Consider the following 27828-nt stretch of genomic DNA (forward strand, 5'->3'; position numbering starts at 1 on the left):
TGTGATTGTTTTTTTTTTATAATATGTAACTGTAATCGGTTCGTTAACTGTGCATCATTGACTCATCGGTGTCAACGTGATCCGATACGGCGCCGAGGTCATAAAAACACGCTATTAAGTTGAAGTAGGTAGTAAATTATAACAACTTTAATGGTAAAATACAATTGTACGCTCGGCTCGCGGTGTTTAGTCCGTTCACAAGCACTTAAATAATAAAGTGCATCTGCACTGAATACAAACTAATAAAACATGTACATTTTGATGACTGTGAGGATTGAACCACGTGTAAAAGGTGCGGGTTCAATCCCCGGTCGAGCAGACATCTTAGTCATTTTAACATAATATGTCGTTGAATTCATCTAAATTCTGAGAGTGACAGGCTACATTACTTCCCTTTTTATTTTCAAGCAGTAAGCGGTAAGCTCAAAAGATTATCAAGGGTCTGTCGCAGGGTTAGGCCACAGTACAAATATCCTTATACTGTGGTTAGGTGGTTTATAAAGATATCTAAGCAGATCTGTTTACTTCGTAAAAAAGTCATGATCATTCTTTCCGCGTGAAAGAAACCACGCAGAAACAAGTAAAAAATAAATTAAAATACCTAAATGGTTTATCAGTCTTTTGTCATTGTACTTAATGGGCAATATAGCTACTTGAAATAAATTCAACGAGGACAAGATAACAACATTTATCTACCTGGTCTTCATTTTTAGGGTTCCGTAGATATGTATGAAAATGTAAGGCTCTTTACCAAGATCATAAGAATAATAAAGTTCTAAATAAAGTGTGTCGGCGAAAAAAGGTCCTTTTTGAAAAGCTTGCATCAACCCATAGATTTTTTGTTTAAATAATAATATGGAGTAGCAGATGAGCATGCAGTCCACCTGATGGTAAGTGGCTACTGTCGCCCATTGACATCTGTAATCAACCCCAGATAGGATCAGATATTCGTACTGGAGGTCGGCCACAGATGCGCCGCAACCCCTGAGGACTAAGCTGGAACACCTCGGAAAAGTATGTCTCCCTTACCACACCCTTCAAACCGAAACACAGCAGCGCTTAACACTAATCGAACCACAAAGGGTTCTACCACCTTCAAACCTAACATACCGCAAATATATTTTCGCTTATGCTACGAGGCTATAATTTTAAAATATTCAGAAAATATTTCAGGCCTTAGCGGTTTCTCGCTTATTTAGTAGAATAGTCTGAAGAAATGTTTTTTTAAATGCACACAAAATAGTTATTACGGAAAAACGTACTTAAGTCCGATTCACACTTAACCAATTTTTGATACAAAAGTGACTAATTGTTTGCAGTTTACTACTAGGTACAATAAATTATTATCATTAGTCATCGTCGCTTAACCATTAAATGTCTTTTAAATGCCTAGAGATAGACTCATCCCTTATAGATTCATAAATAATGTTATATTTAATTTAATTTAACAGATTACATTGATCCATGTGTGTTAGTAAGAACTTAAATCTAGTATTAGTAAGTATTATGATCATTACAATTCAATTTAATTAATAGTAATAATAGAGCTATGTGTGGAGGGCTACCAAAAGAACTGTCCCCTATCTGATAACCCTTCTCACAAAGCTCCGCCACATAGGCGAGGCATAATTTTGAACCTCCATGAAAATGGTGTTGTGAGTGGCCCGTACAGCTCTCATCAATGCCGCGGTTTCCTTGCGCATTATACCGTCAACACGTTCCGGGGCAGTCCCAACACGATCCTAAATATATGACTGTAAAGTACGCGCAGGGCCCCATTGGCCTTCTTGGCCTTCGATGTAGTTGACCCATAGATTCCCCGTGTAAAAGCTCTGACAGTAAGCTTTAAAGAGCGTTATTTTTACTTGGGTAGAACATCGGCAAATCTACGAGCCAACATGTTCCCTCTGACGGCAAGCGTCCTACGCTCCCTATGTCAATGTCCATGTTGTCCTTCAGGTCATCGGTGAGAAAATGACCAAGGTACTTAAAGTGGTTTACCCTACGTACCGTTTTTCCATTTAAGGTGATGTGCGGTTCATATTGATCAATCCTACCACCGACGGCCCGAAATACCACATGTTCGCATTTTTGGACATTATAAACAATCAAACCGTGCGAGGGACCAAGTGGCGAATGGATTCGAAAATGATCAATAAAAGAGTTTGCAATTTCCCCTTGATCAGTTTTCCCATCCACGGTAACAGGTAGACTACTTAATACTTAGCGATACTCCCACAGTTCCCTATATACTAAACTATTAACATTCTCAAAACTTGCTAAATACAACAAATTAATCTAATTTTACCATAATGAATAAGATTATCTATTGTTATCATTTCCTAAATACCATTACTTATCATTTACCTATAAACTTGACCTAAATCTCAGGGTTGATAACAGAATTACCAAACCATATAAAATAGGTACAAAGTATTTATTTTGTTCATGATACAATCGCCACACCTTTTTCTGGCATTAATTGAAAACGAATATACTGAAATGTAACTGCGATATTTTAACCTAATTAACAATGGTCGTAAGTATGTGTATATAAAGTACTTAATACATACGTATGTGTAAAGACTCCTCCTTAGTATAGGCACAGTATAAGGATCTAATTTTCATATTTCTACTGTGGTATAGGCGAGAAAAACAAGTTCCTTAAACAGGAGCTACCTACGCCCGTCATTACAATATACTTACTTCACTACAAAGTATCAGCTACACCCATGATATTATTCAATATCTATCAACCACCTATGACTTCTGATGTTATTTCACAATGATTTATCTTACCCAAGAATGAAAAAAAAAACATGGAAATAACAGTTCACCTTGTTTTCAGGAGTCATTGTATTGTTACATGAAAATTACAAAATAGCAAAGAAATGCTGCAATAGAAGTTGCTATTAACAAACTCATTGGAGTTAGTAAAAAGGGAAGATTGTAATTTCAATTCGGTCAAGAGACCGATACTCGAACTTTTATCAAGGATAAATTGAAAATTCGAATAAATTGTATTATATATGTCGTAATTATTACTATAGGTTTAACCGTCTATTTCTAAAATGTCAAGAAATCTTTCAGTCCATTTGAGGGAAGATCAGTGGCGGACTAAGGTCGTCGGAGGCCCGGCGCGGAAAGTTGAATGGAGCCAGTGTAAAAAGTTGGTTTGATTTTACAAGATTACAAATGTCTCATAGACTTATTTGCCGATAAATAACGTATGATTACAGTGGCCTTTTTTTAGCAACTGTATTTGGGGGCCACCCAAGATCGGGGCCTCGGGGCGGACCGAAGGTATTAAATAAATTATGAAAAATATATTGTTTACATTTATTATCATATCACTATCAAATCTCACAACAATATATACAATAAACTTACTATTTGCGATATAAACTCAAAAGATTCAACAATATTTGGAGGAACATAACATACGCCCAACAGAACTGCAAACTTAATTAAATAATATTAATGAGTACTTAGCAAAATATCATCTGTATCAGGCATGTCTCTTTAATATAATTTTATAAAGATGTTTGATTTTATATTTTCCTTTTGAACAATTGTATTGCAATTACAAAGGAATTGCTTTCTTTCTTTGTATGTATGTAAAAAAAATCGAGAAAATAGTTTAATAAAAATGTCAAGTAGATAAAATATATTTGATGGAATACAATTTAAAAATATCACAAATAAACAATAAGTAGTTTTTTTATATAAATGGTAAGTAAATAATTTTAAAATGTTCATATTCTCCCCCTTCAGATATGCCTGTGTTTTTTTATAAATAGTGCGACTAATGAAACTAGTAGTAGGGAGAAAATATTATAGGTACACTAATAAGAGTCGATATGTCTGAAACAATTAATGTTCTTCCATGTTGTACTAAAATCATTTACATATAAATTATTACCATTATTCTAAAACAATAACAAATAGTAATTAACAAAATGCACTATGTATAAATATAGATTTGTAGTAAACAAAATTTCATAGGTTGAATAAAATGTGTTAAAAATCCGTAGAATGTGTTTTCTTTTAAACCTTACAAGTTCCTGCCACAAGTAATAACAAACACAGCCTTACCGATACATTGCTAGTGGCGTTAAATTCAATTTGGTTTCGTACAAGTACAAAATGTATGCAAAAATGACATAAATGCATTTCTTAATTTTACACGTACAAAGCATTTATTGCATTACGTTTTAATTATATTTATTAATAACATTTAACTTCATACACAAACATTCATGTTAATACTACATTTCTAAAACAGCCAATAAAATTGTATAAAACACTTGTAAGTACGAGCATATTACTTATTATTTCTTTATTTTATTTTCATAAAATATGTAAGTAACAATATAATTATGGCAATTTCGTCTATTGAATAAATATTTTCATTAAATTAGCGATCTACAAAATATACATTATAATTTTCTATTTATATTTATGATCCACTATCGTTAACTGATATGCCTTAAGATAATTAAAAGTAGATTAAAGAGAAATTAAATACTATTTTTAATTAACGGATACTAATGTTTATATAATTTATTTACAAAATAGGTCATTAGCTGCCACAAAATAGTAATAAATAATTTATAAAATTCACGTTACAGCAATATTACTTAAACCTAGCGTGTCGACGTGCGGCACTCACATCGAAATATAATCTTTGGTTCGAACTAAATATTGCTTATGAAGCATCAATTGCGTTACCAAAGTTTTCTATAAACACTAGACATACATTGCATTTGCAAGTGACAACTGCAAGAACATGGCATAATTTCCAACACAACGTTTAGTTTCTGGTTTTCATGGAGACAATTTATTTCAGTTGCGAATTTGCGATATAAAATCGGCACGGCAGCATATATTCCTGGACTACCGCTTAGTAAGTCTTAGTATAAAAATACTACACATCAAAACCTCAGTCTCTAATTGGTCTATTTCTTTTCATCGACAGTGGTGAGGGTCTGTTGAGGTTCGGCGCCCAGGAGCAACTGAATCTCGTCGAAGCTCTTGCCCTTCGTCTCCGGGATCACGAAGAAGATGAACAAGAAACCGACGAGCATGATAGCTGCGAACATCCAGAACACTTGACCTGCCCCGATTGCGGAATTCAACGAATTGAAGGTACTGGTGACTGTGAAACTGAGGAGCCAGTTGAAGGTACCGGCGGTAGAGCCGACGAAAGCTTTGATGTCGATGAGGCAGAGTTCGCCGGCCATCATCCACGGAATGGGGCCCATACCGATGGAGAAGGCGATGATGAACACGGATAGAGCTAGGAGAGGCAGCCACGAAATGTTTTGGACGATAGCCGCATCATCTCCATGCTCGTCTTTCAAGAAGAAGAATACTCCTAAAGCGGTGGAACAAAGGCACATGAGCAAAGTAGAAGACAAGAGAAGAATGCGCCTTCCTAATTTATCGACTATTAAACTTGCGGTGAAAGTGGCTACAACTTGGATGACACCGATTATGATTGTCGCAATTGCTGCCTCTATGGTAGCGCCAGCGCTATCGAAAATGGCAGAAGTGTTAAATATAACGGCGTTAATGCCAGAGAACTGTTGGAATAACATCAGAGCATAGCAGATAATTAAGGCTTTGACGGCGGACTTCTTAGTGATCGCCGATCCGAAAGAGACTGGGTTGTTCCTGGCATCCTCCGCCTTCTGCAATAAGACGTTCAACTCGGTATCGACATCATAATTTCTCCCACGGAGTCGGATCAAGGCTTCTTTCGCTTCTGCATCCTTTCCCTTTACCACTAAGAAGCTCGGGCTCTCAGGCATGAAGAAAAAGATAGCTCCAAAAATTACGGGAATTATGGTACAGAGAATGTTGAAAACGAACACGCTGGTGTAACTGCCGACAGCGTACGCGAAGAGAATACCCACGGTTACCATCAATTGGAAATAGCTTCCCAAAGTTCCTCGGATCGAATCTTGGGCGATTTCACTCGTGTATGCCGGTGCCGTGACGCAAAAGGCGCCACCAGCCACACCGGTAATGAATCGGCCGGCCATGAGCATTCCCACATTTGTTGCGAACGTGATAAGTAACCAGCCCAGCGTGAACGGAAGAACTAGCAGCAACATGGTTGTCTTTCGCCCAATTGCATCCATTACAAGACCGATGGGGAAGCACACGCCAGCTGCGCCGAGGTTAACCAAGGAGGATACCCAGTCACCCTGGGATGTAGAAATATCGAAGTCATAGTCGGTGCTGTTGTCTTGGGTTATCTTGAACACGACGGGCGAAGACCAGCCCAGCATACTGCCGGCAGCCAATGCTCCCAAAGTTGCTGAAATGCGAAAATATAATTATAGTTCATAAAAGAGTATTAAATCAAAATAAACTGCCAAATAATTTATTACCGATTTCAATAACAACATGACTCAATTTCATTAATCAATTTTAGCAATCAAATATGGTCATGTCACAGATACATAAATAGATATGATTAATCTTATCTACATCTCTCCATTTTCCAATAAAACCTACCAGACAAAGCCGCGATGTACTGGGGCAACTTGCGCGCATTGTCCCCTCGAGGCTCCACCAGCTCTGCTTGAGACACACCCACATCCGCCATCGCGCCGTTTGGTCCTGGAGGCTGGAATCAAAGAAAATGTTCTTTAATATTTGAGTTAATCATCATGATTTACTCTCAACTCACATTAGAGAAGCACCAGTGCCAGAACATATACTTATGATATTCATTACATAGATATCTGGCCAGGGAATGATCTTTTAACCCTTAGCACAGCAAATATCAAATGGATTTCAGATGTATGCCCCAGATGTCTAAACTAAGAAAGGTATGAAATAGAAAAGTCATTTAATTTGGCAAAATATTGTAAACAAATAAAAAAATGGCACCAAATTTTTTTTTGGATAACAAAATCCATATGAAAATATTTTAATGATTATGACACTTATGAATTAACAAATTAAGAAGGCCAATAATAATTAAAATGATGTAATGATTATGACATATCCAAGTTATCCAATTAGGAATCCTAATAATAGCAATTCCCAACCACATACGAGTATTTCCTTGGGACATTATTTTGCATGAATTTACTACTAGACCCGATGTCCATATCAGGCAGATACGCTACATTTAATATTGGCTATCCACAATCTAACTAAAGCTACTGAACTCTATACAGGATTAATGCAGTCACTAAAATACACAATTATGAAACTGCAACCAATGCAAAATGTCACCAAAACAGCATTGATGCAAAGTAGCATTATCTGCTAAATCTGTAAGTCGATGCATGACATTGGTTATGAAAGTCACGATAATGAAATTATAAACAAAAGTATCATAGTCATAACAAACAGTCTTTCCAAAATAAATTGAAATAATCAGGAAAACCGAGTATAATATTAATTAGTTACATAATGTGATTAAAATTAACATTAGGACTATAGTTTATCATACATGATATTAAGTTTCATAAATTATATGACAAGCATGAATAACACGTACATAATTTTTATTTATATATCCGCAGATGATATATTGGTAATTACAATGCTTATGAGTAAGTGCACAAGTTCTGTGTTATTTTTTTGTCACAATGGATGTAGCAAATCATTATTCAGTCCATCTAAAACTCAATTTTTTTTTATATAATCAAAGCAGCAAATAAACGTGCTAATTATTTGATGTTAAGTAATTCCTGATGGCTCTGGATTAACAATCAACCCCAAAATAGGACAAGTATCTAAGATCAGCCTTATGAGTTGACTCCAGGATTCAGTTGGAATGTCTCATAGTACGCCTGCATTATGACACCTTCTAAGATAGAACAGAAAACTATGCTATCCACACAAGACTCCATCATGAGCCAATATAAATCACTACATAGATTGGAGGGCTTTCAAAATAAATACCTAGGCCATCCATTATCAGCCACTCTTGATACCATCCCACCCAGTATTGGGAAGTCCATCACTAACACCGTATGAATCTAGAATTTCATCAAGGGTTTAACTAAGTAGTAGCACAAATGGTCTGAAGTAGCTCCATTTGAGTAAGTATCAAGCTGTAATTATTATGGAAAATGCATATTTGCAAACACAAACTATAATTTATATAATTAATTTAGCTGTTTCGCAAACTAAAAGTGGTTTAAATTAAACAACTATGTTCAGTAAACAATTTCGTAAAATATTAATTCGAAAACAAAATATTGAATAAAATATTGTAATTTTTTTTTTGTTAGCGTAACAACTTATTTTTGTTGTACCATCTCGGTAGATAAGATATGAACAAGATACATAAGATAGGCTGTAATTCTGTTTACGGAGCAAAGGTGGGCTCAGGTTTCCCTACAGGTGGTTTGAAAGGCACCCCATCACGGTATTCAAATGCATATTGATGAACTAAACAATGTGTAACCGGACTCATATTTATAACGTAGCACATTTAACCTCACAACTCTTTACATTACATAACAAAAGAAATAAAAGAACAACAAAAGTAATGTTTCAGTAAATGTAAGTACCTCATTTCGAAAACCTCTGTTGTACGAAGGTGCGGGTATCGCTGGTAACAAAGGTTCGCGCTCGGCACTATCCGCGCGATTCCTGTACAACGTCGACCTCATGTTGGACGGAATTTATTTAATTAACACGCTAACTAGTAACTACGCACGCACTGACTGACTTTCTATTTGTTTGTGAGAAAATCAACATCATAATTCATAATATTATTGACACTTTGTCAAACTGACATTTGAATTTTGAGTTACTGTTGACAGTTGACAAGTGTTGCTGTTGACCAATCAGATTTCATAGAGTCACTTGACGTACAATCAAGACTGACATTAAAACATAAAGATGCAGATAAATAATATATTGCTAGAACAAAGTATTTTCAAGGTATTTTTACTCACTGTTTTATGAAAATAATTTATTGTTTCCTCTGATAATAATTATGATAAGTGTAAAGATAAGTTTGCATGTTTTAACATTGGAGAAATATTATATTTAAACTACCGTGCGCCTGTAATAATACAATAGCAATAGCAACTTAGTTAAACTTTTCTAATTATATTTATAAGGGAAAAAATGGTAAGGTTTTATTAGGAGAAAATTATAATTAGATCGGAACGCAGACGGTTTTCTGAGCGGTTTTGTAAAATACGTACAATGATAATTTGCAGAACAAAATTTAATGCTTTATGATTTTTATTGCCAAAAGAGATTAATGGATTAAGAAACATTTGAAACCTTATCTTAATATATCTATAGGGCGATCGTAGCATACCGTAGTTTCGTAGCATATTCTGACTTGGATCTAATGAGATCCTTATTTAAAATTGGTCGTTCGATTGTAGTAATGATGAACTTCGAGCGGGATACCTGTCTTTCTTAAAATTGGTTACGTCTACGAGTTGTGGTAACTACTTAACACGAGATAGACTGCATAAGTACCCATTTTTTGCTTCAATCTCAGAAAAAAATACAACTTCAAAACATGTAGTACTTGAAATTGCAGCTGTTGATTTCCGACCTTGACTTTGAACGCGGTTTGTACTATTTGAACTTAGCATTATGACTAGATTTTCAGGGTTATCTATCAATATTTTTTGTGGGGCGCTGGTCCGATGGTACGCTTAGTATTCATACACTAAGTTGCGTCCCAAATTACATAACTACAAAAATAATTTCAGTTTTATAGCGTCAGTAAACAAATATATACTTACTATCTTTGTACATAAGATATAACTAAGGTTAACTTAGCTTGACTACGCCATTTCCTTTTATATCTCAATCCCACTGCTGGGCACGGGTACTTTCCCACAACAATAATATTGGACCTTTAGACCCAAAGAAATGATTTAACATATAACAAACAAATCTATTCAGCTGAATATAATTTTATTTTAGTAATTATCTGTGATTTCAATGTAACCTCTTTTTCTCACAGTATCGTCATAATAAAAATAAATCCAATATACGTTTTTGTATGTTTTACAGATAAGTACACGTAGCTAATGTGATTATTAAGTACTCAACAAAGTACTTATATCCATTTAGATTATAATTATGAGTGTAGGTTCATGCCGCATACATAAGTGGTTTAATTACAAGAGTACCTATCTGCAACAATATTATCGTAAGTGTGTAAATAAATTTTATATTATGACATAATAAATTGAATAATCCTATCAAGTGGCCAAACAGTAATAACGGCACATTCCGTTTATGAAGGTAATTCGTGTTTATTGTGCAGATATTGGTTATTTGATATGAAAACTTTTCTATTATTCGTATAGGTATCTACTACGTTTGTAAAAACATTTTAAAACGTTTACAATCGTAGTCGATTAACGTTTTAGGTTGTAACATATAGGTATGTGTAGTGTATATTACACAACGGAATACACGTCTAGAATATTATTGTAATGCGGTTCCTGAATCGGTATTTTTAACGACTTTGAAAAAGGACAGATATTAATTTCGACTGTAGGTATAAATTTTTTAAAAATTATAATGTAACTTGTATTTTTCAACGTCTCTGGTGACCCAAGAGCTGCATATGCATGTAAACAAGTGCATTTTCGGTACTTTACCGAAAGTCAGCGATGCGGACAATTTTCTGATATCATTTACGTGTATTGTGTTTTTTTTTATAAAACAAGTTACCAGTATTTGTAAAAATGTAATACTGGTACACTTGACTTGGCACAATGGAACTATGTCCTAAACTTGCCCCTAAACGCTGTTTTAAGTTGTTATTGCTCTACCACTAATGTGCTGCTAAAGGAATATTTGAACCTTTCATATTCATTTCAAATTCTAGCATAATTGCGTGATTATTTAGGTAAGTAATTCATGTGTTATATATGTAATGACAGTAAAATTACACCTTGTTGGCTAACAAGTTACCTATTGCGTTTCCTAGAATGTTATTACTTTATATTATAGGCTTCTCAAATCAACTTACTGTTAGGCCTCTGATGAAAAAATACCACTTTGGTGTATAAATTGCGGGCGTGTTAATCTTCGGGTTACGCAAATAAAAGTCGCTTTTAAATCTTAACGTTTACTCGAACGGAGTTATGTGCGAAGAGTGTAAGAAACATGGACGCCTCTGTGTTGCCATAGACAGTGGCAAAGAAATGCGAGACTTACCATAGATACAGAAATACAAATGAATATTATAAATTAACTAGATAATATAATTAATGACACAATAATATTCTCAATTAAGTAATTAGTTGTATAATAAACATTTATAAATATCTGTAAAGTAGTACAATAAAGTTAACAGTAGAGTGACGGTCTAAACGAACCGCCACACCACGTTGCGTCAATTATAATTTGTCCCTTAATTAAAAATAAATGATAGCTTGTATAATTATATACAGTGACCATATTTGCGTAATTCGTGGCTACACTGTTGCCGTTGCTTGAGGGTAGGTTAAGTACCTACCCTCAAGCAACGGCCATGACTTTTTTAATGAGAGTTACATTATTAACTCAAAATTAAATAAACTATACTACATAATTTCCATAATCCCTTTTATGTAACGATTTTATGATGTTAGAGTATTGGCAATGGTGCATTGCGGTACCAATTGAATAATTATAATATAACCGTGTCCATCATTAGGTTTTTAACGTATCTAAAGGCTTAAACGAATATTATGTAGCAATTAACCGTTAAAAAGGCTTTATAAATTCAAAAAATTAATAAAAAAGTTCTGCTGCTAACCTAAAATACAATATAAACTAGGTAGCAATATATAATGTAAATAATTAGGTAATTTAGCGTTTCGTATAAAAATAAATATTATATAAAAATAAATTTAATAAGGAGTTTTACGTAGATTTATATTTAAAATATTCTAGAAAATAGGTATCATACATATGATTATATTTGATCGTCGCCGATCAACAATACTATTAAAGATTAAAAGATTAAAATTGTTCATATTATTTTATCGCTCCCTGGAATTTGTAATTTTATTGGTTTATTGTTTTACATTGTCTGCTACGTAGAGTCTTAGAGTAAGTTTTCGGCCGATCATCCTAGTATTATTCATTATGCAAATTGTAGAAAATGTTTAGATAACAGTCAGTAAATGAAATAATAGAACTAATTATGTGCTTGTTAATAAAACTCGATAAGCAAGAGCCTTGTAGAAATTAGATCAAGGAAAGAAATTCGCAGAAATTACTCAGTGTGAATACATATTATATTTAACGCACTGCAAATTCTAATCTTATCGATGATCGTGGCCACCAAGAAAGGAAAATTTGATCGTACATCGCAAATTATAATCTTATCCGATAGCTGAGTGGTGCCTTCACTCGTACCTCGAACCGATATGAGTTTTAACTTAGTTTGTAACATCTGTTTCTGCGCTCATAGTCAGTAGGTACATACACCTACACATGAAGAGAGATTTTTAATTACTAATTGCGCAGTTATCTAAAATTGTCACTTAAAAACAGGTTCCTTAAATACAATATTATATTTAACCAAATTTCATATTTAAACAAATTGTCTAGGAAAATCAACAAACATAATATCTTCGGTCGTACAGTCAGGTTATCATGGTAGGGTGGAATCAGGGAAAACCTTAATAAGAAAAACTGGCGGTCAATGATGACCACTGTAACTCTAGATAACTATAATTACAACTGTATTCAAGTATCCAGTCCTTACTTAGTCTTGTTTTGGTAACCGATCAAGTAGCCTAATGTAAAGGTGACCTTTCAGCGGTGCACATCTACAATAAAACTGCAATCTTGTTTATCTTACTTTGATATTGTAACAAAGATATGCAGCGATGCAAAATATATTTTTGTTTGATATTTTGATTGATAATTAACCTAAATTGAGTACTTATTTATTTGCATTACAATTATATATATATATTTTAATTTTTACCAAATAAATATTTATAATCATTATCAATCCAAGTATCCCCCTGAATGGGATTATCCAGAATGGGAATGGTATCAATTGTCAATAGGCCGCAGTCGACTTCGCTAGCCAAATGCAGATTGGAAGAATCCTCAAGATTGAACATTTATAAAATTAGGAAATTCATCTAGTTTTCAAGATGAATCTTAAATTTTCTATAAATAAATAAAAAGTAGTTTATTTACAAGTGTAGGTGGTGAGGTTATTCTATGCACTTTTCTCATACAATCGTCTCCGCTGCCACATAAAAACTTTAATTGTCTATTATGTTTCTTAAATAGGTATGTTTCATGGGTCTCCATAAATGCTAACGTGTCAATATTTAAGAATTGGTAGATGTATGCCACCTGTGGTTTAATATGCAAATTTAACGCTCTACGTTTTCCACTACATTTTACAAATAGGCGTAAGAACTAAAGATTGTATTGGGATAAAGACTTGCGTTCACTCTTTGTGTTTGCAAATACATGCAATTTTTACGTACCTACGTAAACAGCGGTTTCCCTTGTTACTATTATAAATAAATATATGAAAAAATACCCAGAGAATGTAGATGCAGGAAAACTTAAAAATATTATCAATAAATAACTTGGTGAGAATTTACTTAACATCTTAACAACAATAAACGATACTGAATGAACGATATATGGCTATGTCTCTATAATGGCTTGAAACATTTCGGTACTTTTACAGTCATAGAGCAATAACAGAGTTATTTATATAGATACCTAGCTACAACACACATTTGAAATATTTAAAAGAAAGGTTTCAAATATTTAGGAATAGGTAAAGTCTGCGTAAAATTGCTAGTCCGCTCTGAATATAGAAATGAATTTCGTCGCAATAGCAAACTGTATGACTACACTTGCTTGCAAGAACTTCAGAACGCAAGAACTTCAGAGCGGACTAGCAGTTTGGCGCGGACTATACTAGGTAACATTTGAAATATAGGTACAAGTGCAATTATACCCTTCTGAAGTACCCAGAAGTCATAGACGCTGAAGAGGCCGCAGCTGCTGGTACTGAGAGGAATAAATTCGCCGTGAGGACGCCTGCGGCAAGTGGCGGGCATATGGGGAACACGCCCAACGTCACCGCCGTAGAAGCGCGCGAACCGAACATGATTTCAGAACGTAACTTTAGTTTAAAGTAAACAATTTATTATATTATATTTTACCGGCAATGCGAATGTATTGCCTTAGTTACTTATTATTTGTATGTTTATCTTTTCGTAACAGTAATTTTATATATTTTTTTAAAGATTAAAAGTTTTTGACGCTATCAATTTCCGAACGCAATGTAAAAAGTTTTTGTATGCCATCGACGTTTCCGGCTATTATTTTATTTCAAATTACAAAAAAAATGTTGGCTTTAATATTTTTTACAATTAATATTTAAAACTAATCAATCACATATTTAATTTCACAGATTCACAAACTAAAATCATTTTTTTATACAAAATAAATATTGGCACAATATCTTCACAAGTGGGCACTCGAAAACAATTTCTGTGTGTCGAAATGCAATGTCCAAATCTCTTGTTCGTGATTGATAACAATGTCTAAGCCCCTATCAGATAAGACAAAAATATTTTCATCTCAAACTTAACAAGATAATATCTGCAAGATATTTTCAGATTAGCACCAGAGGCACATACAAATAGGTACATACCTCTCACATTCGTCATGTTCACAAAATCCTCTAAATTATATGTATGGTAAGATAATCGTATCGTACATTTAAACTATTAAAATCCATTGATACGCATGATGTAGAGCCGTTGATCGTTTACCGTTTATTCGTAATTTGTATGTAAATACATTGAAGAGTCTGCATTGTTAACCGCGTTAAGAATACGTCATTATTGTTGGTTAGGTAAATAAATGTTTAGTATTCAACATAGCAAAAACTTGGCATCTCGATCAAACGAAAACAAAAAAAAAACAAAATGTAGAATGGTAGACCTTCTTACTTTAGTCCACCCTGCTATACAAGTGTGGATTGATAGATTTCATTTTCAACACGTTTGATATTTTTGTAAATATTTTAGTCATAATAATCTTCTAATGGTAATTTCTTTCACAATTAAAGCGAGTTACGATTTATTTGTACTAAGCACATAAATGAAATCGATGATTAATAAAGTTAAAGTATTAATCTGCGTAGTAATGTAAATAAGTGCAATGTAGTATAGGTAATGTTGATACATGGATTGATAAGTGAGTAAGTTCCTGCTAAGTGACCTCACGTTTCATACGTGTCCGTTTCCGTGCGGATATCTTCCGAAGTCGCATTTAGGTGAAGTTATTGGACTACTATCAGACTAAAGCGCGGTTCGAACTCTTGCAATTAATTTATCACACTTACGTACCTGCATAATTACACGAAACACTTCTGGTAATAAAAGTCCCACAGCTTAATGTTCTACGAACAAAACTACCAATACTTATGACGATAAATATTTTTATTGACGAATAAAAATATTTTTTGAAGTATTTACTAAAGCGATTTAGAATCGACGCTGTTACTTAGAGTGCAGGAAAATTATGACTTATAGTCTAATTTCTACGAAATCAATAAAATCAATCAAAGTTCTGAGAAATATGTCGACAAACATAATTCATATGTTTGACCTACTTGCTACATTTGCTTAGAACACTAAACTTGTGTTAAATGTTTATATTGATTTATGTGAACTTAATAAAATAGCACCTTATATTCGCATCGGCTTATATTCTTGAAACGAATGATTTTTGTTGATACCAATGGATCAAATGACAGATTGAATGCTCAACATCCAACGATCGTTCCAAAATATTATTCATAAATGTTATTAAACTTGTTAATTTTCCAAATACTCTTAAGTACCTACCTTCTCTTAATATGTGGTTTATTATTTAATTATCATAAACGTATGCATCTGTAATCTACTATAGAACAACTGTCTTAGATAAGTAAAATATAAGTAAATTGCTACTACGAACATTATGCCATGATCAATCGCCATCTTACATCTCGAAACAAAGAAAACAATTGAGGCTGTAAGAACCAGAGAAGCCTAACTACAGAAACATAATTTACAATATGGAGAAAAGTAAAAGTGTATAGTCCGCTCTGAAGTTGATGGGAGGAGGTGTAGTCAAACAATTTGCTATGGCGACGCGATTCATTTCTATACTCAGAGCGGACTAGCAGTTTTAAGCGGACTATACAACATTTTTAAATTATTAGAATAAAGACAGGTCAAAAATTATTAAATTTCAGTTAAGCCACTCTGATTCTAGCAGCCTCAATTTGTGTTATGACACAACAGGGTTTGCGTTCTAGGTAGATATTTTGAGAAATAAATAATTTACCTTTCAATAAAACCCTTTGAAGACGTAATACGGGTTGCAGTATATATAACGCAAACATGCTACACGCCTTAGATATGAAACTTGTTTCTAGAAGTGTCTTGTTTATGGTAGATTTATTTAAATGGAGTATGGAGCATATTGTAATAATTAGCCAATTACGAGGCGAACTCGCACGTGTAAGACTCCGTACTACCGTAGCGTATTTTTTTAATATTTTCTAATTCTGTTATGTTTTTTTAATATTTTCTAATTAGTAGGCAGCCAGTAAATGTATTATGACATTTTAAACCGTCTTTCACGGTGGCGACAGACAGACAGAAAATCAAGGCTTAGTAATAAGGTTCCGTTTTGCCTTTTGAGTGCGGAACCCTAAAAATATGCATGAGACGTCGCGTCAATGTCATCAAGCGATAATTCAGAGATAGAGCTGCAGATAATTTCTAGAGAATTTTAATCCTTTTTATTATATCTATGTTAAGGACATTTCCTGATATCTTATTAATCTTTCTACTTTGTACATTCGTAATCTCACTAATTATTTTAAAATAGAAACTTAAATAGTAATTCTACTAGATATTATGTAGAGACAGATTCACCTATATAGTAGTGGTAAATCGGACATGTAAAGGAAAAGTGTGATCCACGAATGATTACCAACTGGTTATCATTTGTTAAAATATATGTCAAACATCGGTCATCCGAGATGGTGTTCATGTGAAGTGGGATGAAAGCTTCAGTATGCATTTATAAAGCTCTACAGCTACCTATTAGTACAGTACCTATTTAAACTCTTTGTAGGACAACACTAAGTAATACATACTTACGTTATACTATACGTAGTACGGTAGTGCGAAAACCTAGGTATTTAGAAACTATTGATGTATGTAATTTCGTAGTAGTCCGCTAATTATCCCAATCAGTAGAGCAGGTCTAGATCACTTATAAAGTAGTAGAAAAACCAACCTACCTTTCTAAACGATTACAAGAAATTTGCAAAAATCTTTGCTTCGATTATTTTTACTTCCACGTTTCCATTCCATAGAATGTATTTAGGTACATTCAACAGTTAAAACTATGCATTGCCTCTTAGTCATTCAGTGTACAGTTTTATTGTTACTTAACCTTTTGTTAGGTTTGAGAATATAACCGGGAACAGGTGAATGATCTAGCTCTAATATAGCAGTCGACCTTCGTAAACCAACATCGGAAATCGGAAATTGTTGCAAAATTTATGGAGAGAGGCATTTATTATCCGGCTACAACGACTTAGCATGATCAATAAATAATCTATAATTTTACAATATTTTACTACAGACAAAACCTTAACGAATGTATGCAACCTTTTTTAAAGAAAAAAAATCGTAAATTATTTTTTAACACTGTTTTTATATCGAGTTTCATTAAATTATTTTTTGTGTAACGTATGTATTACAAATTGATTTTATTAAATCAACTTAACGTGTAAAACGTTACGAAAATAGTCATTGCCTAACACATTTTTCAGATATGAGCATGTTTAAAAATTCTATTTCAAAAAACCCAACAGGAAACTTGTTATAACCATTGTTTATACAGCTGACTCAACGAGGTAGAACTAACCTAACCTAACCTAACACATTTTTCAGATATGAGCATGTTTAAAAATTCTATTTCAAAAAACCCAACAGGAAACTTGTTATAATCATTGTTTATACAGCCGACTCAACGAGGTAGAACGAAGAACGCCTTAAAACAATTGTTATTATAAAATATAACAATATAACTACAACGTGTAAAATGTTTGATGTGTTTATGATTGTCATCATGTAAGATGGGAGACATTAAGTTATTATTTCCATTGAGAAAACCAGTGTAAGTGGTGCTAACCTAACCTAACCTAACCTAACCTAACCTAACCTAACCCAACAGGAAACTTGTTATAACCATTGTTTATACAGCTGACTCAACGAGGTAGAACTAACCTAACCTAACCTAACACATTTTTCAGATATGAGCATGTTTAAAAATTCTATTTCAAAAAACCCAACAGGAAACTTGTTATAATCATTGTTTATACAGCCGACTCAACGAGGTAGAACGAAGAACGCCTTAAAACAATTGTTATTATAAAATATAACAATATAACTACAACGTGTAAAATGTTTGATGTGTTTATGATTGTCATCATGTAAGATGGGAGACATTAAGTTATTATTTCCATTGAGAAAACCAGTGTAAGTGGTGCTTAACAGAATGTAAATGAAAATGTACTCGTATCTCGGTTCGCGTGTAGCGTTCGTTCTGTCCCTTAAATCCCTTAAAGATTTTCACAGAGCAATACAAAGAGAAATACTCATATAAACAACCTAACTCAGAATAGACTCGAACCCAGGAAACTTTACAGTCTTACCGAAATGGTGATCGCTTTGCCACGTGATACAATTTCAGAAAAGTCGACATTTGTTACTTTCAACAGGAGCTGTCAAAAGTTAATAACAGAGTCATTAAAATAATGTCTTTAAAATTGAATTTCCATCGGCTTGGAAAATAATCTCGATGTAATTTTCTTACGCCATTATCATTAATTCATTATGATGGAATGTGGGAGATTAAATACTGTTTATCGAAGCCATGCCTCGTGTGTTATTAATTATTACCGACGTGAATGCTATCCGCGCGTAAATATTATGTTTAACAGTATGTCGGTGGTCGAGCCTCCGGTTCATTATGAAATGCAATTTTCTAACGAGTTGTAATGTTGATGGGTAGAAAGTAAATGTACAACTTTAATAGCTATTGCCAACTATAAAGTTTTAATAGGTAATGGTACGAGTCTGTTAATTAGGTGTTATGAGCTTTGTAGCGCAGCTCTATCTATATTTTCCCACTTCTACGCAGAAGCTCTACACATTTCTGACGCACTGGACGCATGCATCATTTTCAGTAAAATTCATTTTAAAAGACTGCAAGTTCAGTCCAAATCAATTAAGTTATTTTCAAGATTACCCTGCGCGAATACCTGTGTATAGATATCTGTATAGATAAATAAATTGAAAGTTTTTTTTATGTTAGAAAGAAGCGTAGTATAATAAATGTTTTATTTATTGGGGGCATTTTATTTTAATATTAAATACAATAATGTAACTTAACGTAAGAGACGCATGCATAGACATCTAAGCATTGATGGCTAATTTATTTCCTGCTATAGGTAAAAAAATAATTGCTGTTGTTTTATAGACGATCTTATTATTCCGGTGTAATAATTACGACCTCAGATGATACACGAATTATCCACAATATTATGATGTAGGTACATGTGCACCTAATGATCAAACCCAAAATTGAGATTGTTTCGACCAAGAAATAAGTTCTACTACCTATAATAACAATTAAAAATTTCGTCCTAATTAAACATTACGGAAGAAGTGACACACGCATATAACACTTCAATTTTATTTATTAACTATTGAAGATAGAAATTGATTATTTAATATGAAAACTTACAAATAAATATGTGCAGTTATGAAAATTACTTAAATATTGATATCACTATAAATAGGCAAGTAACAATAAAATAGTCACTAAGTGATACGATACAGATAAATTTTATCTAGGCTTTACGATTATCTGACAAACACGATTATTATGACATAACGAAGTTTATCATTAGATGTTTTTCATGTGATTAACTCAACAAAAGGGTAAAACATACAATAATAATAAAGTATTTTTCCATTAGAGATATTTTTTTCCTTCAGTGATTATATCTTTTGTGAAATCTTTTGTTTTGCAGCTGAACAATGCTCCTAAGATAGAAAGAGGGAGTCTACAATAATAAAGTATGAAACAATTCAATAGTTTAATGGTGAACTCCGGTCTTCCGCTTTAGATATTCAGATTCGAATCCTTAATCACGCATCACTGAGTACGAGTATTTGTAGAGTTATGCGTGTTTAAAATAATTAATAAATACGAGTAAGCAAAGAAATACGTGAGAATTGACTGTAAAATTATAAAAGTGGCTGGCGTGGTAGGTTGGTGGACATGAACTATGAGGTTTGTTGCCAGCAGGAACATATTGGGTTAATTACAATGACGCCGACATACGTCCGTATTATGAGCTTCTCTATGAAGAATTGAATTATGCCCTCCTGGCAAGATTTGAAGTTTCCCTAAAACTTTTTCTGAAAGAAAATTATCCAGGCGCGTCTCCGTCTATCCCCTAGCCACAACGCTGAGTCACCGACTTTAAAAGTTTTATCTAAATAAATTACAATAAAGTACGAAGGTTACTTAAATATTTCCCTCCTTTGCGACATGACATGCGACATGACTCTTTAAAAATGATCCATTCAAACCACACACTAACGAATTATAATTGCAATAACAGGTATTATTTTTTGGTGCCTAAAACCTACATCAGTTAAAAACAAGCTAATCTTCTATCTCCTTTGTTCCTTATAGTTTAAATTTACATGAAATTTTTCCTTTAAAATTAAAATAAAATGTTGAACTGGTACTGTCAACCGGCGATATTTTTAATTACCCCCAATTAGTAGTAGGTTAATAAGAGACTAAATATTCCATTGGAGGTTCACACACACATACATATCCTATAAGAAATAAAAAATAAACTTGTGTTATATGTTAGTGGAGCATTGTTATTAAAATTAAATGTGTTGTATTTTCTGCAAACAACTGTATAAATATTATAATAGGTAGTCTATTAACTTACCTGTATAAAAATAATAAATTCGACGCTACGTTTTTCTTTCCAACGACACAACTATCGTGCGAAAGTCATATAGCCGCGAATTCAAATCGTGCCCTACTCCCGCGCAAAAATTAAAACAAAATCGAACTAATCGCCACAGATTACTTTCGATTTATTTTTTCACGCTCGCGTAAGGCAAAGGCCCGGGTGGCGGCCTATTTTCCTGAATATCGCGTCGACACTGACCGCGGGCGCACATTCATCAAGCAACAAGAGTATTACAGGAAATGTGCTACGTAGTACGTAAGGCACAACTTGAATTGTGACATATGATAGCAATGCTTGCTTTGTAAAACAAGTAGGTACGTGCTTTCACGCGGATTTGTTTGAGTTTCAGATACCTTCCTTACCTACGTACGTAGCATAGATGCGTCAGTAACAATATAACTATACTGAGATTAAAGTTTTCTGCTGATGTTTACAAGTCGTTTCACATGAAAATGCTGTTTTCGAAGAACATATCTCTTTGGATTATTATGCATATGCATGTATGTAATGTTTAGTTTATGATGCTAATATACTATTCTACCTGAAATTTGATATGATCAAAAATCGTGAGGCTATTTTGCTTCTTATATCATAGTCACCTAAGAATTATTTATAATATTTTTTAATGAAAACATTTTCAACGAACATTTTTAAATTCAGTTAATTATATAACTGTGTTAAATCTTAAATAATAGGTATTGAAATTAATTAGCAATACTGTAGTTCACTCCATGGAACGACACGCTTCGCCTTATTGAGACAAGTAATTGGTAATCGATTTAATTTGCTCCAAAAACAATTAACGGACTTATCATAAATAATTTACATCTTAAAGAAATAAAACCGTTCAAGAACACAATTAAGGTTACACTTATGATTGTTAATTACAGTTTCAGTGTTCGCATTACTGCTGATGGGTTATTTTGACTTATTTACATTATATGTACGTATTATATTAGTCCATTGAAATTTTACATTTAGGTTGCAATAGTCAGAGGACGCAATTTAATTTTTCAAATGACAAGGAATCCTCTTTACACAAACCCCGCCTTGACATTCAAAAGTAAAATTGTCCTTTGACTTAAGCACACGAAGGACCAAAATTGGTAAGATTTCCATGGCTACATGTATAAGTGATTTATAACTTAGGTATCTTTCATGACCAACGTGCGTCAGATCAGATGTGCCTTTATGGTTCGACTCCGGCGGCACCACCGTCACACCTATTTCTGCCTATTAATAGTAGTGTCAAGCGCTGCTGTGCTCTGGTTTGAAGGGCGTTACTACACCTGAGACATACTTTTCCGAGGCGTTCCAACTTAATCCACAGGGGTAGTGGCGCATCTGTAGTCGACCTCAGGTAGGAATATCTAATCCTATCTGGGCTTCATTACATATGTATGTCCATGGGTGGCAGTAACCACTTACCATCAGGTGGACTGCATGCTCGTCTGCTAGTCCTATATTATATATAAAAAACCTAATGTAGTAATGCTCCAACTCTAAACTCTCGGACTTTACAAAAAATTTCCTGTTATTAATATAAGTAAAAGAAAATGAAATATATGGCTTAATTACATATAATATCACATAATTCTACATATACGGCGCGAAATAGATGAGGTCGGGTCGCGACTTAGTATCACCAGATACGTGACGTTTATCGATAATACTCTATAGTTAATAGAGACGCATTGATAAGCCATACGTAGGTGATTATTGGAAAACAGACACAATCATCTATTGTTATAAAAACGTATGTGTAAACGAACATAGCTGTGCATATATTTGCTGTATTATACAATGATCTGGTTTCCATAAATCATAAACAGGCCTATGCTTTTTTGATACAAGTGATAGTAATATCAAGGCTTTAAGTTTAACCAAAATTAAACAATAAATTATATATGTTGTGACACCTAGTAAAATAGACATAGGGTTTAGTATGAAATTCATCCAAAAATGCCTGCAGACAATAAATCGTTATTCATTCATTCAATCTTTCCTTATTCAAAAGTTCATAAAATAAAACATAGTTTCGTAGTACATAGTAGGTACTTATAAAAGACAAAAATTAACGCGCCAGCCATAAATTTCACTTCTACGGCAATAGGAAAAATCCAAAAGTGGTTAACCTTTTAAACGGGTACATAAATAAATTAGATAATTTGTGCTAAAAATAGACATCAGAACACTGTTAGAGACTTTATTTACTCGTACTCGTATTTTGCGCAGTATCGTCATGTTTATTTGCAGAATGAATAATAATGTAATTATTAAATCATACCATATCATTACCATGAAAATAAGGTACGAATTATCACAGGGTTGAACTAAGACGAAAACTAACCTAGGAATGAGGTCTTTATTATAACTGTTCTAATACTAAGCTTAACCTAACTTATAAAATGAAATTTATTGTTGTTATTGCTTAAGTATTTTGTTGATCAAAGGTCGTTACAATTTTGTATTAAATGTTAAATATAAACTAAAAATTGACTTATTTACAAAATATATACAAGAAAATTATAAATAAAATAAGCCATCTAAAATTGCCGTGCGAGGCATGGTTCCCAAAACGCTGGCGGCGTTTCCTTGCTGCACGGCAAGACTTAATCTTTGTGCAAAATAGCCGCCAGCTTTTTGGTCACCGGAAGCAGTGACAAGTTTGGTCGACATATCTGACATGAATTTTTTCATGTCAGATGACCATGGACCCATTGTCTCTAAAGCAAGCGCCGCAAACAAGTAATTGTCTAATAAATTACTATATTTACGACGCTTGAGAGTCTGGGCATGGTCGGCTGCAGCCCCCGCTTTCACTGAAGTATTAGCTAGGTGAGAGGGGGCTAAAGTATCAACGCACGTTGCGTCCCATATCAGGGGTCGTCCGAGACTCCATGGAACTAGAGTGATTCCATCAGGTCTCTTGCCATCGTCTCTAAAAAGACCTGGGGGTTCTAAAGTCGCTGGTATAGAGACGGTAGCAAGAGCCCGACGAATCAAACTGTTCAGAGTCCCGTGACGATATAGCCTGCCGGCACTCCTGATACAGGACAAGCCATGTCGACCCAACGTGTCCACCTCCTGCCCACACGGACAAAAGTGAGACTCGCAAATCTTGGCACCGAGCCGGAGACCTATAGAAATGCGTAACGTTATAGGATCCAGCACGGTGCCAATATTGTTGGAAGGGAGCGCGTGTAGCCAATGTCCTGATTCACTTTGGGCAACAGCTAACAAACGGGCCCTATCAGAGTTGTCAGAACATCGTTCCAGAAGACAGGCAAAAACAGACTTAAGAGCCGGTGTATCCCAAACGGATTGCTTGGTTTTATCTGACATAGATATATCCTCAGCCGGAAAGCAACCACTCCAGGCCTCCTCAGCCTCTGGCATGTACGTCACCCGAACATCATCCAAATTAGAGTTTAATATATCGGAGATGAGGGCGATCGTACTATGACAAGAGGCCAAGAAAGCCGGAAGCGCCAAACTTTCCGTGGTGCGGACACCTATGCCACCAAACCTAACCGGAAGAGTTGCCTGCATCCAGGAACGATCATCAAATTTTAAATTTAGAATTTTGGATAAGCAATTTTGTAAAAGCGTATCTAATATGCGAGTGACAGATGGGAATTTCCAAAAAGGACAACAACGAAGTAAGTACAAGAATTTTGGTGCGAATAAACAAAGGCGCAAAATGTACATAGCCATATGTGGTTTTAAATCAAAAAGTCGCTCCGAAATATTTTCAAAATTATGTAATTTTGAATTTACAATGGGTAAAAATGCATCATCAAATATTGGAGCACCTAGTAGTGTCAAATTTTCTTTTTCTAAAATAGATATGTTCGGTGATATTGAATTGAATTGACCGTAAATATGGTGACATTGTTCAACTGATAATTTTTCCGAAAAGAATATTTCACATTTATTAAAATTTAAACTCAAACCAATATTATTAAAACGCCGGATTATGATTTTTAGGTCCTCCAATACAGTTGATGCATTTCCTCCCAAAGAACCATCATCTAGGTACCATACATTAAATTTCGAATTTAGTTCCATGATAATCGGTTGAATAGCCAAACTGAAAATTACTGGGCCAAGAGGGTCGCCTTGCTGACATCCCACACACGATTCGATGACATTATCACCAAATAATAATTTTGAGGGGGTACCATAACATTGCCACATGTAACCGAAAATCTCAGGCATTTCTTTTTGAATTTCTGCAAGAAGGGCCCCCCTATCTACCGAATTGAAAGCATTTTTAACGTCTATTTTTAGAAAAACCTCGTAATCTTTATTATTTAAAAATGTGCGAGCAGCGTGTACTGCTGCTTCGCAGCCACCCTTGACTCCGAAGCCGAGCTGCCGTGGCTTAAGCCGAATAGCCAATAGCTCACTATAGTTACGGCAGCACAACTTCGAAGCCAATCTTCGGATCGTACACCCAACAGCGATGGGTCGAATACCCCCATCCTTCTTTTTGAGAGCAACAAGGTTGGCCCCGTAAAGCACAGGCGTAATTTCGGGAGGAACTACACCTGCCAACATTATATTAATGAGGGCAGTGAGCTCCTTCACCAAATTTACGCCTGCTTCACCTAAAGACGGATCTGTAAGGTCTTTTAAGTGTTGCGGTGTAAGGCCGTCTAAGCCACCAGCAGATCCATTCGGAAAAGAACGGATAGCGATCTTGGTGGCTTCCTCGCTGACTCTCAAAAAATCGTGCTGTGAACTGCGCGGTGGACTAGGAAGCTGCGAAGATGTGGTCGGTGTGGGATGCTTCTCGCGAAGTGCCCCAAGCGTTTCAGACGAGCGCGTAGCCATAGTGTCGTCAGAAAATAAAATTTTCGCAGCGCCTTTTATATCTCCATCGGAGATTTTGTTTTCGATTAGCTTCAGAATATTGTTACGTACGGAATTAAAATTGACAGAAGACGTATTAATAGGAAGGACATTTTGGGAAATATTTTGTTTAATTAAATTAGTTAATGTTTGGTTTTGAGATCTATTGTTTAAATGTAATTTTTTAAATGTGAATAATAATAGGTCTTTCCAAGCATTGAAGCTATTTTCTGCGACTACTCTGGCCACGTGCTCGGTAAGACATACAGCCACGGCATGACGCGCTCCTTTAGGGATTCGTTTGACCACCCTGATGTTATGTTTTAGATTTGCGAGTCTCTTGTGTAATGGTTCGTCATTACGGTCCCTATCTGTGTTATTTGTATAATTTGAAGCAGAAGGTATATTTATTTTTTCTATACGGGGGACATGAATGCGGCTGCAATGAATTTTTAATCCCCGTTGGCCTTTATAAAATTTATTATCAACACAGATAGGGCATCGTAATAACGAATCACTAGACATCTATTAATTAAATAAGAATAAAATCTCTAAAAAAAAACCTGTACAAATAATAAAACACTATAACTATGTCTTATTCTAAAACTTATGATTTATTTAAAGTAAATGGGCTATATTATTTATAATTATATACTAAATAAAGTTAAAAACACAGTTTTCTGGTACAAAGAAAATAATAACAACAACACTTTTAGCTGCTGTCGAACACTGGACTGGACACTGGATAGTTGCAAAAACAGAAGATATATCTACCTAGGAATAAATATTGAAGGAAATTAAAAATATTTTTTTTATTTACATACAAGGAGTATACCATAAATACTACGAAAAAGTCGATATATATGGATTTAATTCGATATCACATAAAAATCAAATTCGCAATATTTACCAAATCTAAAATATCTACAATAATTAATAATCGTTCTGTCACTCATACAAATGCAACTGGTTTTTGCGTTGTCTTTCTATTTTTATCTGAGGCCTACAAATATGTTATATGATATGCTTATTACAAATATGTTTAGTATTCTGTCACGCGTAAAGGATTTAATTTAATTTATAAATTCACTTTCATTACATCAGAAAAGGATCATAAAAGAGGTAAAATAATCTTTATAACAGTATTTATTTGTCCATGAATTGGATGCTATCTAGCGGTGTCAATACAGATAAACTAACGTGCCAGGTATCCTTAGACGTGTATTAAATAAACTCCTAATAAAATTGTAGTTCATATAAATGTTTAATTTGTCAAATAACATTACTTCCCAGAATTTGATCCTCATAAGCGACACTATCAGATAGTGGAAAAATATAGAGGGTGTATTTTTTTCAAAATGAACTCGTTGGATTCCCAGCTAAGGAAGAAAATATTTTAAAAAACTAATAATGCAGTTCAAAATCGGCCTCGTATCTCCTTTGAGCATTTTTCGATAATCCTTATAGTTTAGGATTTAGCCCTGAAGGCCTATTTGAAAAATTCACCCTGTATACGCATGTACGAAGTGAGCGCTGTTTGATAGACACGTGCAAATGAAACACATGCAGATATAATTAAGTTAATTCGAAATAAATGAATTAACTACAGCATTAATAAAATTAGTTCGATTGCTTTATCTATGGTGTGTGGTAAATATCATAATAACCCCAGTTTTTAATAAGGAGCAGATAAAGTAGACGTGTCTTTATAACAGATACGATGTGTTATTATTGTGTTAAATGCATCGAGCATTAGGTGTCTATCAGGTTACTTTGTCCGAGTTAGTATTTGTTAAAATGTGTGCTAGTAGTACTCCTTGTGATGGAGATGTCTAATTTTATCTCCAGACTAAGCTTAATCTGATATTTGCGTAATCTTGATAAAGTTCACTGTC

At 34.1% G+C, this 27828-nt stretch overlaps 1 protein-coding gene across 5 annotated transcripts in view; it reads right to left on the minus strand.

Moving 5' to 3' along the window:
- Window positions 1–3325: 3325 nt before the first annotated feature.
- The window catches only part of nebu (solute carrier family 2 member nebulosa), a 59302-nt gene continuing 34799 nt past the window's right edge, over window positions 3326–27828 (minus strand). For 3 of the 5 annotated variants that reach the window (XM_073091079.1, XM_073091077.1, XM_073091078.1), the window contains exons 2-3: window positions 6526–6637; window positions 3326–6325 (exon numbers count right to left, since the gene is read on the minus strand). In XM_073091079.1, the coding sequence (XP_072947180.1) occupies window positions 4959–6325; window positions 6526–6637 (1479 nt within the window). In that variant the 3' untranslated portion in view covers window positions 3326–4958. Of the gene's footprint in view, window positions 6326–6525; window positions 6638–8543; window positions 8768–21049; window positions 21285–27828 lie in introns of those variants that run through there. The other 2 variants (XM_073091080.1, XM_073091076.1) reach the window with 2 other exon arrangements.

Source organism: Epargyreus clarus, unplaced genomic scaffold, assembly GCF_041222505.1.
Source record: "Epargyreus clarus isolate Ecla_fem2 unplaced genomic scaffold, WU_Ecla_fem_2.2 ptg000034l, whole genome shotgun sequence".
Taxonomy (NCBI): domain Eukaryota; kingdom Metazoa; phylum Arthropoda; class Insecta; order Lepidoptera; family Hesperiidae; genus Epargyreus; species Epargyreus clarus.